Here is a 14,302-nt window from a genome sequence, read left to right on the forward strand (position 1 = left end):
AGCCCTGATGAGAGAATGGGGATTTACAAGCTGACAGGGGCAATCCTGCACTACGGAAACATGAAGTTCAAACAGAAACCACGTGAGGAGCAAGCAGAGCCAGATGGCACAGAAGGTAATACCTTCATGGCTGTGAGAGAACTATTTCCAACTGGTTTCCATACCATTTTTCACTAGAAACAGCAGGAGTTTTCCAGGAGAGATGCAGTTGTTCCGTAATGACCACAAAAAAAAAGGTTTGGCTTTCAGCTTACCAACTCCAGTAGAGTCACTTTCTGCATCCACTTTATTCCTGATGACTCTGCTGAAGGACCTTGTGCCTAGGACATATTATTACTGTAGTGTTCACGAGTTTCTGGTCACACATCCAGACTTGGGCTGCTTGGGTGACATTGTGGAGAAGTGGCTCGAAGGGAAAACCACTCTTGTCCCATTACCAATGCCCTCACAGGTTCCACCACATCATCTGGGGCTGCCGGAGCCACTCCATCACGAGGACCAGCTCTACAAGGCTGTTCAGAAGAGTAAATGAGAATGTTAGTCAAACTTTGTGGATAGGCTAAAGCCACCCACGTTGCAGGTTTCGGAGTGAGCTCTGGCTGGTTCCAATGCACTCTGTAGGTCTAAGCTAAGAAGAAAGTATTTCAGCTTATGATTTTGTTTTCCAGAGGCTGACAAAGCAGCATATCTGATGGGCCTGAACTCAGCAGACTTGCTGAAAGCTTTGTGCTATCCCCGGGTGAAAGTGGGAAATGAATATGTCTTGAAGGGCCAAACAGTGGATCAGGTGAGTGTCAAGGAGCAGCAGGGACCATCCTCTGCCTAAAGAAAGGAATGGATGCAGGTCACAGCTGAGCTGGTCAGGACCATTAGGGGCTGTTAGTGCACTGTGTGGGCTGTGTACCTGGGCACGCTGAGGGTTTATTCTGGTGGGGCCCTGGCAGTGCCCTGACAGAGGTGTGTGAACCATCTCCCTGCAGGTGCACCAGGCAGTGAGTGCCATTGCCAAGTCAGTCTATGAGAAACTCTTCCTGTGGATGGTGATGCGCATCAACCAACAGCTGGACACAAAGCTGCCAAGGCAGCACTTTATTGGGGTCTTAGACATCGCTGGATTTGAGATCTTTGAGGTTTGATTTTATACAGCACTCTCAGACTTCTGGCTGTCTTTAAATTCTTTTTCATTTTGTTTGACTTCTATGACCTTTCCTCCTCCTCACCCCAGTGCAACCCTCAAGAACAGGGCAAATCTCTCTGAAGCTGCTTCTGCCTTTGTAGATCCATCACCTACTTTGTAAGAGAAGAGACATGGCAGAAGCATAGCCATGAATCTGCTGTCCCCCTCCCCACAGAATCTGCATTTAGTGACTTTAGGGCCACCCAAAAACATAGCCAGTGCAAGCTACAGCAACCATGCGCTGCACAGCACAACTTCTCTGTAAGCCTGGACCACCCATGGTATATTCTTTACACTGTTATCAAAACCCTTCTGAGACAGCCTGGCTGACTTTGCTATGACATCTCTGTGAAATAAATTGATTGGAGGGAGTTTAACATTACTAACACACTTACTCAAACGTTAGTTCAACAGCCTGGAGCAGCTGTGCATCAACTTCACCAACGAGAAATTGCAACAGTTCTTCAACCACCACATGTTCGTGCTGGAGCAGGAGGAGTACAAGAAGGAGGGAATTGAATGGACATTCATTGACTTCGGGATGGACCTGGCTGCCTGCATTGAGCTTATAGAAAAGGTGAGTTTCTTAAGCATCTTTGGCACTCACACAAATTGGATCTGGAAGGGATTCTTGAGAGTGTTTGCATTGAGTGCCTTCAATGCAGTCTCCCTGTGAAGCTTTCAGGTCTCTTCACCTCCTCTGTTCCTTTAAACATCACCTTTGTAATTAATTATCTACTGACTGCGAATGTATTCTGTCTTCTAAAAAGACACTGCTCTTTCTTTTCTTTCACTCTTTCTTTTTCTTTCTTTCTTTTCTTTCTTTTCTTTCTTTTCTTTCTTTTCTTTCTTTCTTTTCTTTCTTTCTTTTCTTTCTTTTCTTTCTTTCTTTTCTTTCTTTTCTTTCTTTCTTTTTCTTTCTTTCTTTTTTTTTAATTTTTTTTCTTTCTTTCCCTTCCTTCCTTCTTCTCTTTCTCATTCTAAATTGTCATTTTTCATTCTCATATTTACCCCAGTTGTCCTTTGCATATTGGTTCCTGCTCAGGTTTCCCTCTCAGTTTGAATTTAACTGAGCCTGATGTCTCCTTGCTTTTTGGGTAAGGAGAAGTCTACTGTATACTACTGTATTCTAAGAAGTTACTACACAGTTTTTGCTTGGCTTCTTTTGTTTTCCAGACACTGTCTGTGTAGTTCAAAACTATTTATGAAAATCTTTTGAGTGCTTTTGAATATCTTGTCAGCTGTTCACAACAAATCTTGCTTACTTCTCCTCCCAGGCTAATTCTCTATAAAATACCTCCAGTACTTTAATTTGACCATTTCTTTTACTCTGTATTATTGTAACTTGAATTTATCTTATTTGAAAACACCCTTTTTCTATTCAGCCCATGGGCATCTTCTCCATCCTGGAAGAGGAGTGCATGTTCCCCAAGGCAACTGACACCTCTTTCAAGAACAAGCTCTATGACCAGCACCTGGGCAAGTCCAGCAACTTCCAGAAGCCCAAACCTGCCAAAGGCAAGGCTGAGGCCCACTTCTCCCTGGTGCACTACGCTGGCACAGTGGACTACAACATCACTGGGTGGCTGGAGAAGAACAAGGACCCCCTGAATGAAACTGTCATTGGGCTGTACCAGAAATCATCTGTGAAGGTTTTATGCCATCTTTATGCTGCCTTTTCTTCCACAGATGAAGGTAAGATCAGAGGATTATGCTTGTTCCTACTGTGCCTGTCATGTGACATGAGTCACTGTTGAGCCAGTGCTCATGTGCCGTGTGTTAGATGCACAATTATAACCCTGTGAAAGGGATCTGCAGCTGGACTGTCTCATTTTCCAGCTGAAGGTGGTGGAAAGAAGAAAGAAACCAAGAAAAAGGGCTCTTCCTTCCAGACTGTGTCTGTGCTCTTTCGGGTAGGTGTGTTCTCTGCTGGGAGGGCAGTGCTGTCACCCCTGGCTCCACAGGATCACCAGCCCCACTTTCTCTGTGGCCACTCTGTGGCAAGTTACATTTGGGATATGGCAAAGGTTGAATTCTGCTTTGCTGCTGAGGTTCAGTGGGATGGTGGAGGAGAAGGGAGGTGATGTGCTTTGTCAGCATGGGTAGCTGTCAGCTTCACCCTTTGGTGCTACCAACATCCTTCCCTTCTTTGGCTGTCACTGGCTTCTTCCAGCATGTGTCCCTCTGAGAACACTGTGTGGCAGCCAGTGCCTTGCAGAAAGTGTGGGCAACACAAGTTATGTGTTGCAGCCCTAAGGCTGCTGTGATGCATCTACACCTGAGGCCAGGAACAGGCTGGTCCCTTCCTGGCAGGATGAGGAGTGCATCATCCCCTGGCTGAGACATGAGCCATACTCAGAATGTGTCATTCTTGCATGAGATGATTAAAGAATTGCACTACCCTGCAGAACAGATAACTTATGATGTCATAGACAAACACTGATTTTGTAGCTCAATTATATTTTAAATGTATGTAACTAAGTAATAAAAGCAAGAAATTAATCCATTTATTTATTTGATCAAAAGTTCTTTTGATCAAGAAAGACCATATATATATATATATGTATATATATACATATATATATATATATATGGTATCCCAGAATATAGTTCATTTTCTTCCATCCTGGTCCTTTTTAAGAGCCCTTATGATGAGCCTTGAACTACTAAAGGACACATTTTCATTTTAAGACAGGAGGAAAGTTCTCCAATTGTATCCACTGTTAGTAGCCATTTACTTTGCTGATGCCTACACAGAATTGTAGAATATTCACTAGAGGAGTAAGGAAAAACTTCTGAATTTCGATTTTCATCAGAGTCAAATCCCACTCAGAACTGAAGTAATACAGAGATTGCAAATGATCTCTACTTTACAGGAAAATCTAAACAAGCTGATGTCCAACTTGCGAACAACTCATCCTCACTTTGTGCGTTGCATCATCCCCAATGAAACAAAGACCCCAGGTAATGCATAAAACACAGATTAGAAAGGGGCAGAAAGAGGAGTTGACCAATGCTGAACCCGTTAATAGATCCCCATGTTGCTCTGTCACAGGCCTCATGGATCACAAACTTGTTCTGCACCAGCTGCGGTGTAATGGTGTCCTGGAAGGTATTCGGATCTGCAGGAAAGGATTTCCTAACAGGATTCCATATGGGGATTTTAAACAAAGGTCTGTAATTGCATTCTTGTGTTTGTATCGAGCCCAATTCGAGAGAAGAGTTTTGCTAAACCAATCAATGATATAGTTGCTAGGAAAAGACTACTTTAATATTTAACAACTATGGAAAGCATGAAGACATATCTAGTAGGCGTGGTTTGTATGGGCAGTGCCCACCCAAATACTTTCCTGAATACTGTACACCAAAACCTATTTTCAAGTTCATTCATATTCATCTGAATGTTTGGGTATTCTTTGCTTTAATTCTCAAATTTGACACAAGCTTGTTTCAGCAAAAATGCAGAGGGTGGTCTATGCACATCCTGTATTTAACCACTATCTAGTAGAGGTTTGAAGAATGTGGTTTAATTAATTCTTACTAGAGTGGTTTCACTGAGAGAAAATTGTGTTAAACCAAATACCACTTTTTGATGAAATGCCAAGTTTGACTGGCAAATAGGGCTGCAGTAACAAAAGGGACTTGAGCAGGACATCTAAGCTAGTTCCACATGGCCCTCTCATTTTGTACTGAGCTAACATTTCTACATGCTGACATTTCTACAGCATTAGCACATTAATTTATAAGTAAAAATCCCATGACCAAACAATCTTAACTTGGGAACTGCTGTGAAAATAAGACATTTATAAATGGTTGCTAAATTCAGGGCAACCCAGCTGGAGTCGTCTGCTCGTTGTGTTTGAACAAAGGTAAATGTGGGGTCAGATCTCTAAGAACAAAGAAATCACACACACGCCCCCTTACAGGTCTGGGCAGGGTGTGCTGGAGAGCAAGACACTGAGAAGGGCTGAACTGGTATTTGGAGCACTAACAATGTCCGGGGGGGTGATGTGAGTGGGCAGATTTGTGAAAACAATAGGAGTGGAATAATCTTTCAGTGTAGGATTAGGAAGTCTATTGCTGGCTATTATGTCTAATTCTGGGTTCCATGCTTCGGGAGGAACAGGAGAAGCTGTATATGGTTCAGAAAAGAGCTACAGGAAAAATGTGAACTCAAGTGCAGGGAGAGATTGAAATCAAACTATGCTGGTGAGGCCCTGGCACAGGTTGCCCAGAGAAACTGTGGTTGCCCCATCCATTGAAGGGTTCAAGGCCAGGTTGGAGCAACCTGGACCAGTGGAAGGTGTCCCTGCCCATGGCAGGGGGTGGAACTGGATGATTTTTAAGGTCCCTTCCAACCCAAACCATTTTGTGATTCTATTTAACTCATGAAATTGAATGTTAATAGATGATTTGTTTGTGGTGTTGAGAACCTACAGATGTAAAGAGGATGTAAAGCAGGAAGCTGTTTGCTAAAAGACAAACTTAAAGCATCCAAAGGCGTGACCTGAAAAAGGATGTTGTCAAGGTAGAAGTGAAATATTACCTTTCCTACAGTGAGGGTGAATAGTTTACCTGGGACACTCCTGAGGTTTGAAGGCTTCAGATAAGATAGAAATTTCTTCTTTGTTTTTTTTTTTTTTTAAATATGTACTAGCTTAATCACAAGAGGGCTGAATGAACAAGGGTCTGGGAGGACTATGTGTCAGTTATACAGGAAGTCAGATGAACTGCAGCAGGTCCCCTATTCCTAAAATCCATTCATTCTTTGAATTTACAGCTAACCCAGTGAGCTGTCCCCCTACAACAGTGATAATGACTGTGACACACATGAGCAGTGTCTCTCAGGTCCAGAGAACAGACCATCCAAGTTCTCAGTCTCAGTGAGGGCTGTAACACATCCATGGATCCTACTGAACTGACCTGCTGCTATTTGCTGCTTTTCTTACAGCTTTGCTATTTAAGACTGGAGGTGTGAGTCAGACTCAGCCTTCCTCTGTATCTTCAAACTGACAGCTGTTCTTGTGGCATCCTGTGCACTAAAATGATACTGATGGGTAAGTTTTTTCCTTTATTTTGTCAGATACCACCTTCTGAACGCCGATGTCATTCCAGAGGGAAAGTTTATTGACAGCAAGAAGGCATGTGAAAAGTTGCTGTCTTCCATTGAGATAGATCACACTCAGTACAAATTTGGACACACTAAGGTAAAATGTTTAATTTTGCCATGCAATGAGAAATCATTCATTGCATTGAAATGTGAGCCCAGCAATGAGTGATCTCTGTTCCTTGGCTGTAGGTGTTCTTCAAGGCAGGTTTGCTGGGTGTCCTGGAAGAGATGCGAGATGATTGCTTAGGACAGCTGATCACACGGACCCAGGCTTTGTGCAGGGGATACCTCAGGAGACTTGAGCTGAAAAGAATGTTCGACCAAAGGTGTGTGTCCTCTGCAAGGTCTGATTGCTCAAAGATGGGCTTTATTCACAGTACTGATGGAGCACTTTGGTTTCAGAGAGTCCATCTTCTGCATCCAGTACAACATCCGTGCATTCATGAAAGTCAAGCAGTGGTCCTGGATGAAGCTGTACTTCAAGTTAAAACCTCTCTTGAAAAGTGTGGAAACTGAAAAAGAAATGGCCACAATGAAAGAAGAGTTTGAGAGAACAAAAGAAGAACTGGCTAAATCAGAAACCAAGAGGAAAGAACTAGAAGAGAAAATGGTGATTCTGGTGAAAGAGAAAAAGGATCTGCAGCTGAAAGTACAGATGGTACGTAATTTAAGCCAGATTTGGCTCTTCAGATTACATCAGTTTTGTCTGAGTGTTCAGGAAAGGGCTGAAAGCAAATTCTGTGATTTCATGTTCCAGTCGCTTAATGAGCAGGTGATTTCTGCAAGTGTCAGTGCCAATGTGTGACAATGAAACACATTTCTGTCTTCTGTAAAAGGAAAATGAAAATTTGGCTGATGCTGAAGAAAGATGTGACCAGCTGATCCAAGCAAAATTCCAGCTGGAAGCAAGAATAAAGGAGATAATGGAAAAGCTGGAGGATGAAGAGGAGATAAATGCTGATCTGGTAGCCAAAAAGAGGAAACTGGAGGATGAATGCTCTGAGCTGAAGAAAGATTTTGATGACCTTGAGTTAACATTGTTCAAGGCTGAAAAGGAAAAGCATACCACAGAAAACAAGGTGCTTTTTATTTCTGCTATTTGCATGTTTAATAACAGTTGCTCTGTCTGTGTATAGGCTGTAAAGGTTCAGTCAACTTGAACACTAACAGGAGTTCAAGTATAAGGAAATCCATGGGCCTGGTGTTGAATTTGGTCACAACTGTTGTGCAGGAAGACCAACCCATAATCATACAAAAATTCATAAAATCAAAGTTCAGCATTGCTTTGTGACTTCTGAAGGGCTGATATGTAAGCAGAGAGATTGTATAGTTTGACCATATAATGCAAGTAAATAAGTCTTTTTGGCAGTCTTGTAATGAGTTCATTGCCTGTGTTCATTGATTATATAAAGGCCAAAATTATTAGTGACTTTCAAGTGTTTTGCCTTACAACAGGTGAAAAATCTGACTGAAGTAGTGACAGGTTTGGATGAGACTGTTGCAAAGTTAGTCAAGGAGAAGAAGGCTCTGCAAGAAGGCCAGCAACAGGCTCTGGATGACCTGCAAATTGAGGAGGACAAAGTTAATAACCTCACCAAAGCCAGAATCAAGCTGGAGCAGCAAGTGAACCATGTGAGCATGTTCAACACAAGGAGAAGGGGCAGATTCTTCGGTTGTTCCATCAGTTGTGTTTACATATGTATCTGTTACAGGTTGAAGGATCTTTAGAACTGGAAAGAAAAGTGTGTGTGGATCTTGAACGAGCAAAGAGAAAGCTTGAGGGAGACTTGAAACTTGCACAGGAAACCAAAGTGGATCTGGAGAATTATAAACAACATTTAGATGAAAAATTAAGAAAGTACGAGGAAAAAAATGTGACAAATTTACTATTTGGTTTTAACTGGGTATATTTTCTTTTTATTAAAAGAACATTTCCTTCACAGGAAAGACTTTGATTTTAACCAGAAGCAAAATAAAATTGTGGAACGGCAGAATTCAGGTACTCAATTGCAGAAGAAGATCAGAGAATTGCAGGCAAGATACTTCATGTAACTATTTCGTCATTACTGTTTGCTTGTTTAAACTGCAGTACCACGAACAATGCTTGTCCATGGTTTGGCATCGGCTCCATCAGACATGGGGGAAGCAGCTTCTCACAGAAGCCACTCGTGCATCCCCCCACTCCCTAAGCCTGTCCACACAAGCCCCATACAACAAGAGAGAGCTGAGATCTCAAGTTACCATGAGTGGATCCATAGGTCCTTTCCTGTTAGTAACTCTTTGCCTACATTGCCAAAACAGTGGAATTCGAAAGGAGTTTGTTTTGCTTATAATCTCCAAAATAAGGGGCTTGATGTTCTCCTGTGGCAAATACACATTAACCTAAGCACTGAATTACCTGTTCCCTATTTAATTCCTGATGTGCTATTCCCTCATTATCCAGGCCCATGTTGCAGAGCTGGAGGAGGAGGCTATGAGTGAGAAAGCGACACGGGCAAAAGCAGAGAAGCATCATGGTGAGCTGGCTCAGGAACTTGAGCAAATCAGAGGAAGCCTTGAAGAGGCTGGAGGAGCCACCACCGCTCAAACAGAACTTAACAAGAAGCGGGAGGCAGAATTCCAGAAGATGCGCCGGGACCTCGAAGAGGCCACGCTGCAGCACGAAGCCACGGCTGCCGCCCTGCGCAAGAAGCACGCGGACAGCACAGCTGAGCTGGGGGAGCAGATCGACAACCTGCAGCGCGTCAAGCAGAAGCTGGAGAAGGAGAAGAGTGAGCTCAAGATGGAGATTGATGACTTGGCCAGGAGTACAAAGACCATTACTAAGTCCAAGGTGTTTCTTTACAAGTTAAATACTTGAATTGCCAATATTTCTGTCTGGTGGGAATTCAATGCCATACAAACACACCTACACAGGTTTCACTTTCTTACTCTCTTTCAGGCTAATCTGGAGAAAAGGTTTCGGACCCTGGAAGACCAGATGAGTGAGATGAAAGCCAAATCTGAAGAGAACCAGAGGAATTTGAATGAGATGGTGATACAAAAAGCCCAGCTCCAGACAGAGTCTGGTAAGGAAGGCACAAAGATGTGCTGAGAGGATATTTTTTTCCTTCAATAGCAAAGAGGTTCTCTACTGTGTGCCATGAGTGAGATCTAATTGTTCATTGGTACAGGCCCAGGTAACATTAGTAATAAATCAAAGGAAATGAGTTCATGAGGGACACTTTAAAGTTCATGTGCCAGTTGCAAGCATTATTTGCTTAGGTAAATGATTCCCAGAATGATGTGACATAGCTCACTTGTTTCATGCAGGGGAACTGTGAATTTGGGACAGTCCAAAATTATTTGAGCAGCCTGTTAGAACTGCCCAGAGTGCACATGTTCACTGTGTGTGCAGCACCTGTTTTGTGCTCCCATCATGGAGCTTGTTGCTGCACCAAACATGCTCCTTGGAACTGTGTGAGTGATGAGAGTGAACACTCCTTGGTCTGGTTGACTACAGGGTCAGACATCCCAAATCCCATCTGATGAAAACAGGAGCCCAAGAGTCTTCCTGACTGGTCCCTCAGTAAGATCCTCTGCTGAGCCAAGAACTGGGAGTGGCCTTCAGGTGCTGCCCCTACTAGGGAGAGATGGGTGAGTGTGTGTGTGTGTGAGTGAGCCGTGGAGGAACACGTGGATGTGCTGTGTTCAGAGTTGCCTAGCACTAATATTAATAGCTCGAGGCCACTAACTGCAGAAAGTTAATTGAGAAAAGTTGTTCCAATAAATATCAGATGTGATTTCCTTTCCTTCTCAGGGAAAAGGGAGTGTACAACACTCCTAGATGTCATGTGGGAACACATAGACTGTAACCAAATTTGTTCTTATTTTCTTCTGGGTGATCTTTTGGAAGTGGTCATGCTTGCAAGATGATTCTGTGATTCTATGATCAGTTTGTTGTAAGGTCATTGAGCATAGTGCTCAAGGGGAATCTTAGAACAAAACTGAAAACTTGAGAAAAAATGTAAAATGGCTCAGGAAAAATCTGAAAAAAACAATATTGGAGGGCTACAAGAAGTTCTAAGAATTCTAGAGATAATGGCATGACCCATAGGCACCTCTCCAAGAAACGAGACAGGTGTCCTTCAGCCCACAGGACAGAGGGTGATATGGAATATATGTTTTCCAGTTATTGTAAATATTATGAAGTGGAACTTTAGGGCTTACCTTTTGTATCCCAGTGTTTGCATCACCAATTATAGGAAGCTGCTAAAGCACTTTTTGTCGGTTCAACCAGTGTGACAGCATAAAATCCTACTGCTTCAAAATGAAAACTAGGCTTTAAAAGAAAAAATTAAGTGAATTTTCTAAAGCAAATTTGTCTTTAGGAAAAAAAAATTACAGGATGCTTAATCTGGACAGGACTGAGAACTTGTCCTCTGTTGTCACAGGTGAACTACGCCATCGACTCGAAGAGAAAGAGACTGTAACGCGGCAGTTGTTGAGAAGCAAACAGGCACTTACACAGCAAATGGAGGAACTCAAGAGGCAGTTAGAGGAAGAGATTGAGGTAGTGTGAGCTACTGAACACATGCAAGGCTTCAAAATGTGTCAGGGTCTCAGTTCACTTAAAAAACACTATTGGAAGTTTGTAAGTATTGCCCACAGACTAACACAATAAAATTACTCTTGAGAAGGATGTGTACAGTGAGCACTGCGTTAAGTTCTTTGCAGATGACTGACATGCTAGAAGTGATTTAAGTTTTTAAATTTTAAAGCCATAGTCCATGTGATTTCTTTTGCTTCTGTAGCTGCAGGGAAGAAAAGTTACAGCACATGCCAAGGTGGAAGCATCAGTCTTGGTCTTTTCTAGGCATAGAGCTGAGAAAAGTTGGTGGCAGCTGAAGGCAGCTGCCTGAACACTTACAAAGCCCCAGCCCTTTTCCCTCTGCCCAAGCTAGTGACCATATTTGAGGTGTGCAGGGTCATGGGATTGCCTGCCGGTCACAGCCAACACAAATTCATAATATTATGGGTAATGTTTAGGCCAAGAACGCCCTGGCCCACGCCCTGCAGTCCGCTCGCCACGACTGTGACTTGCTCCGGGAACAATATGAGGAGGAGCAGGAAGCCAAGGGGGAGCTGCAGCGCGCCCTGTCCAAGGCCAACAGCGAAGTGGCCCAGTGGAGAACCAAATACGAGACGGACGCGATTCAGCGCACGGAGGAGCTCGAGGAGGCCAAGTACGTGGGGAGTGGGATGAACTGTCCAGATGTTACATATATTGTGCAGGACACAGATCTACTTTTAGTAGCCTAACCTGAATTATTTTAGTGGGGTTTGCAATACTCTTAGTTAAAATGACATACATACTGCAATGATTTTTTTCAATCATATGCATGTTTTATTTATATTCTTTAAGGAAAAAACTCGCTCAGCATCTCCAGAAAGCAGGAGAACAGGCAGGGACTGTGAATTCCAAGTGTGCCTCCTTGGAGAAGATGAATTTGAAGTTGCAGGGGGAGGTGGAGGATCTGACACTGGATGTAGAGAGAGCAAACACATCAGCCGTTGCCCTGGACAGGAAACAGCAGAACTTTAATAAGGTGAGAAGTGAGCGCAGTATCTTTTAAGTGTAGCCCCAGATAAAATAATATTTTCAGTACTAGCAGGAAATAAAACATAATAGCCTTTCCTATTAGGAAAGGCTGAGAGAATTGCAATTGTTCACCCTGGAGAAGAGAAGGCTTCAGGGTGACCTAATTGGAGCCTTCCAGTACCTGAAGGGAGCTGACAAGAAAGATGGAGAGAGACTATTTACAATGGCCTGGAGTGACAGGACAAGGGGCAATGGCTTCAAACTGACAGAGGGCAGGGTTAGGTGGCTAATTGGGAAAAAAATTCTTCCCTATGAGGGCACTGACACAGGTTTCTCAGAGAAGTTGTGGCTGCTCCGTCCCTGGAAGTGTTGAAGGCCAGCTTGGATGAAGCTCTGAGCAACCTGGTCTAGGGGAAGGTGTCCCTGCCCATGGCAGGGGAGTTGGAACTAGATGATCTTTGAGGTCTCTTCCAACCCAAGCCATTCTACGATCCTATGATGTCTTTCAGGTCAGGGCAGAATGGAAGGGGAAGTATGAGGAAAGCCAGCTGGAGCTGGAAGCTCTCTCTAAAGAATCGTGCTCACTGGACACGGAGCTTTTCAAAGTGAAAAATGCCTACAAGGAAAACTTAGATCAACTTGAAACAATCAAACGGGAGAACCACACTCACAAGCGTATGTGTTTGGCTCTGATTTCCCTTTTGCTGCTGGAACAGGCTCCCCAGGGCAGTGGGCACAGCACCAAGGCTGACAGACCTCAAGGAGGGTTTGGCTGATCCTCTGGGGCACAGGGGGTGACTCTTGGGGATGGACCCGTGCAAGGCTAAGGGTTAGACTCAATGATTCTTGGGGGTCCCTTCCAACTCAGCACATTCTGTGATTCTGTGATTAGCTGCTCACAATCTTACCACAACAAGGCAGACACTCATGTCTGCAGGACATGCACTGAGTGACAGGACTCTGTCATTACTGTGCTCTCTGTCTTAATGGAGAGTGTCAATGTCTCACCAAAAGTTGTCAAGCAGGTTTGTAAAGCAACAAAGCTAATAAAGCAAATGTCCTGGCTCTCTAGTATCTGCTGCAGAGACATCAAGGTGCCATTCCCAGGTGAAGGTGATGACCTCAGGAGGCTGTAACAGCTTGTGAAACTGAGATTTACAGATGTACTGAACGCAATGACAGGACCTGTAGGACACTGATGGCCTATCCAGAGACATAACACATGCAGGGCTCTTCCAGGCTCCCTGTAAGGAGGGCTGTGAAACCACACTAATGCCCCACTTGTCCTACATGACTTGACTGTGTCTGTTTTTATCTGTACGTATTTGCAGACACATATATCACTGTGTACACATGTATGTATGTGTATACATATTTATACATGCAAAAGAGGTGCTGAATGCTGCCACAGAGCATAGAGTTCAGCTCCTCTGGTTGATTTCATTCTTCTCTCACAGAGGAAGTAGCTGATCTGACAGAGCAAATTACTGCAAATGGCAAAATGATCAGAGACCTCGAGAAAGCCAAAAAGCAAGTTGAAGTAGAAAAAAATGGGCTGCGATTAGCTCTGGAGGAGGCAGAGGTGAGTTAGTTTAAATATTACTGGAAAAAGTATAGAGCATGCTAAGCAGCTTTTTGTTCTCTTTCCTGGCACTGCCTGTGTGCAATATTGATTGCCACAAAGTTTTGGATTTTCTGTGAAGTCACTGATCATGTTCTCTGAAATGTTACCTTCATCTTTGTTTTTATCCTTTTTCTTTTAAAGGCAGCTCTTGAGCATGAAGAGGTCAAAATCCTTGCTGTCAACCAAGAACTGACTCAGATTAAGACAGAGATCAACAGAAAGATTGCTGACAAGGATGAGGAGATCAACCAATTAAAAAAGAACCACGAAAGGACTGTGGAGACAATGCAGGGTGTTCTGGATGCTGAGATCAGGAGCAGAAGTGAATCTTTAAGGCTGAGGAAGAAGATGGAGGGAGACCTGAACGAAATGGAGATTCAGCTCAGCCATACCAACCGCCAGGCTGCAGAGGCACAGAAACACCTGCACAGCATCCAGGGAGCTCTCAAGGTCTCTGTTTGCCTTGTGGTTGATTTATTTTTAAGCACAGTACTCGAGAAGTTCGTTAGGACAAAACTGACTCTTAAATTTAGGACACCCAGCTACACTTGGACGATGCTCTCAGGACCCAGGATGACCTGAAGGAGCAGGTGGCCATGGTGGAGCGCAGAGCAAACCTGCTGCAGGCTGAAGCTGAGGAGCTACGGGCAGCCCTGGAGCAGACGGAGCGGTCGAGGAAAGTGGCTGAGCAGGAGCTCCTGGATGCCACTGAACGTGCGCAGCTCCTCCGTACCCAGGTAGTTTCCTTTGCTAAGACTGACATATTTTGGGGTCCAGAGGTTCATGGAGTAAGAATGAATAGTAATTCGT

General features: G+C 43.7%; 1 protein-coding gene and 1 long non-coding RNA gene across 2 annotated transcripts in view; one reads left to right on the forward strand and one right to left on the reverse strand.

Moving 5' to 3' along the window:
- The window catches only part of LOC113958317 (myosin-3-like), a 19,248-nt gene continuing 4,946 nt past the window's right edge, over positions 1–14,302 (forward strand). Inside the window, exons 1-24 of the mRNA XM_027666474.1 lie at positions 1–115; positions 669–787; positions 981–1,130; positions 1,584–1,754; positions 2,563–2,872; positions 3,017–3,090; positions 4,054–4,141; positions 4,233–4,350; positions 6,261–6,384; positions 6,477–6,613; positions 6,690–6,945; positions 7,124–7,366; positions 7,743–7,919; positions 8,000–8,145; positions 8,231–8,321; positions 8,731–9,120; positions 9,229–9,355; positions 10,721–10,839; positions 11,316–11,512; positions 11,692–11,875; positions 12,378–12,543; positions 13,326–13,450; positions 13,634–13,942; positions 14,026–14,229. Of these exons, the coding sequence (XP_027522275.1) occupies positions 16–115; positions 669–787; positions 981–1,130; positions 1,584–1,754; positions 2,563–2,872; positions 3,017–3,090; positions 4,054–4,141; positions 4,233–4,350; positions 6,261–6,384; positions 6,477–6,613; positions 6,690–6,945; positions 7,124–7,366; positions 7,743–7,919; positions 8,000–8,145; positions 8,231–8,321; positions 8,731–9,120; positions 9,229–9,355; positions 10,721–10,839; positions 11,316–11,512; positions 11,692–11,875; positions 12,378–12,543; positions 13,326–13,450; positions 13,634–13,942; positions 14,026–14,229 (4,125 nt within the window). The 5' untranslated portion in view covers positions 1–15. The remainder of the gene's footprint in view (positions 116–668; positions 788–980; positions 1,131–1,583; positions 1,755–2,562; positions 2,873–3,016; positions 3,091–4,053; positions 4,142–4,232; positions 4,351–6,260; positions 6,385–6,476; positions 6,614–6,689; positions 6,946–7,123; positions 7,367–7,742; positions 7,920–7,999; positions 8,146–8,230; positions 8,322–8,730; positions 9,121–9,228; positions 9,356–10,720; positions 10,840–11,315; positions 11,513–11,691; positions 11,876–12,377; positions 12,544–13,325; positions 13,451–13,633; positions 13,943–14,025; positions 14,230–14,302) is intronic.
- LOC113958320 overlaps positions 11,651–14,302 on the reverse strand; it is a 3,581-nt gene continuing 929 nt past the window's right edge. Inside the window, exon 2 of the long non-coding RNA XR_003531475.1 lies at positions 11,651–11,845. This is a non-coding gene — a long non-coding RNA (uncharacterized LOC113958320). The remainder of the gene's footprint in view (positions 11,846–14,302) is intronic.

This window comes from Corapipo altera, unplaced genomic scaffold, assembly GCF_003945725.1.
Source record: "Corapipo altera isolate COAL_440 unplaced genomic scaffold, ASM394572v1 103, whole genome shotgun sequence".
In the NCBI taxonomy this organism is placed as follows: domain Eukaryota; kingdom Metazoa; phylum Chordata; class Aves; order Passeriformes; family Pipridae; genus Corapipo; species Corapipo altera.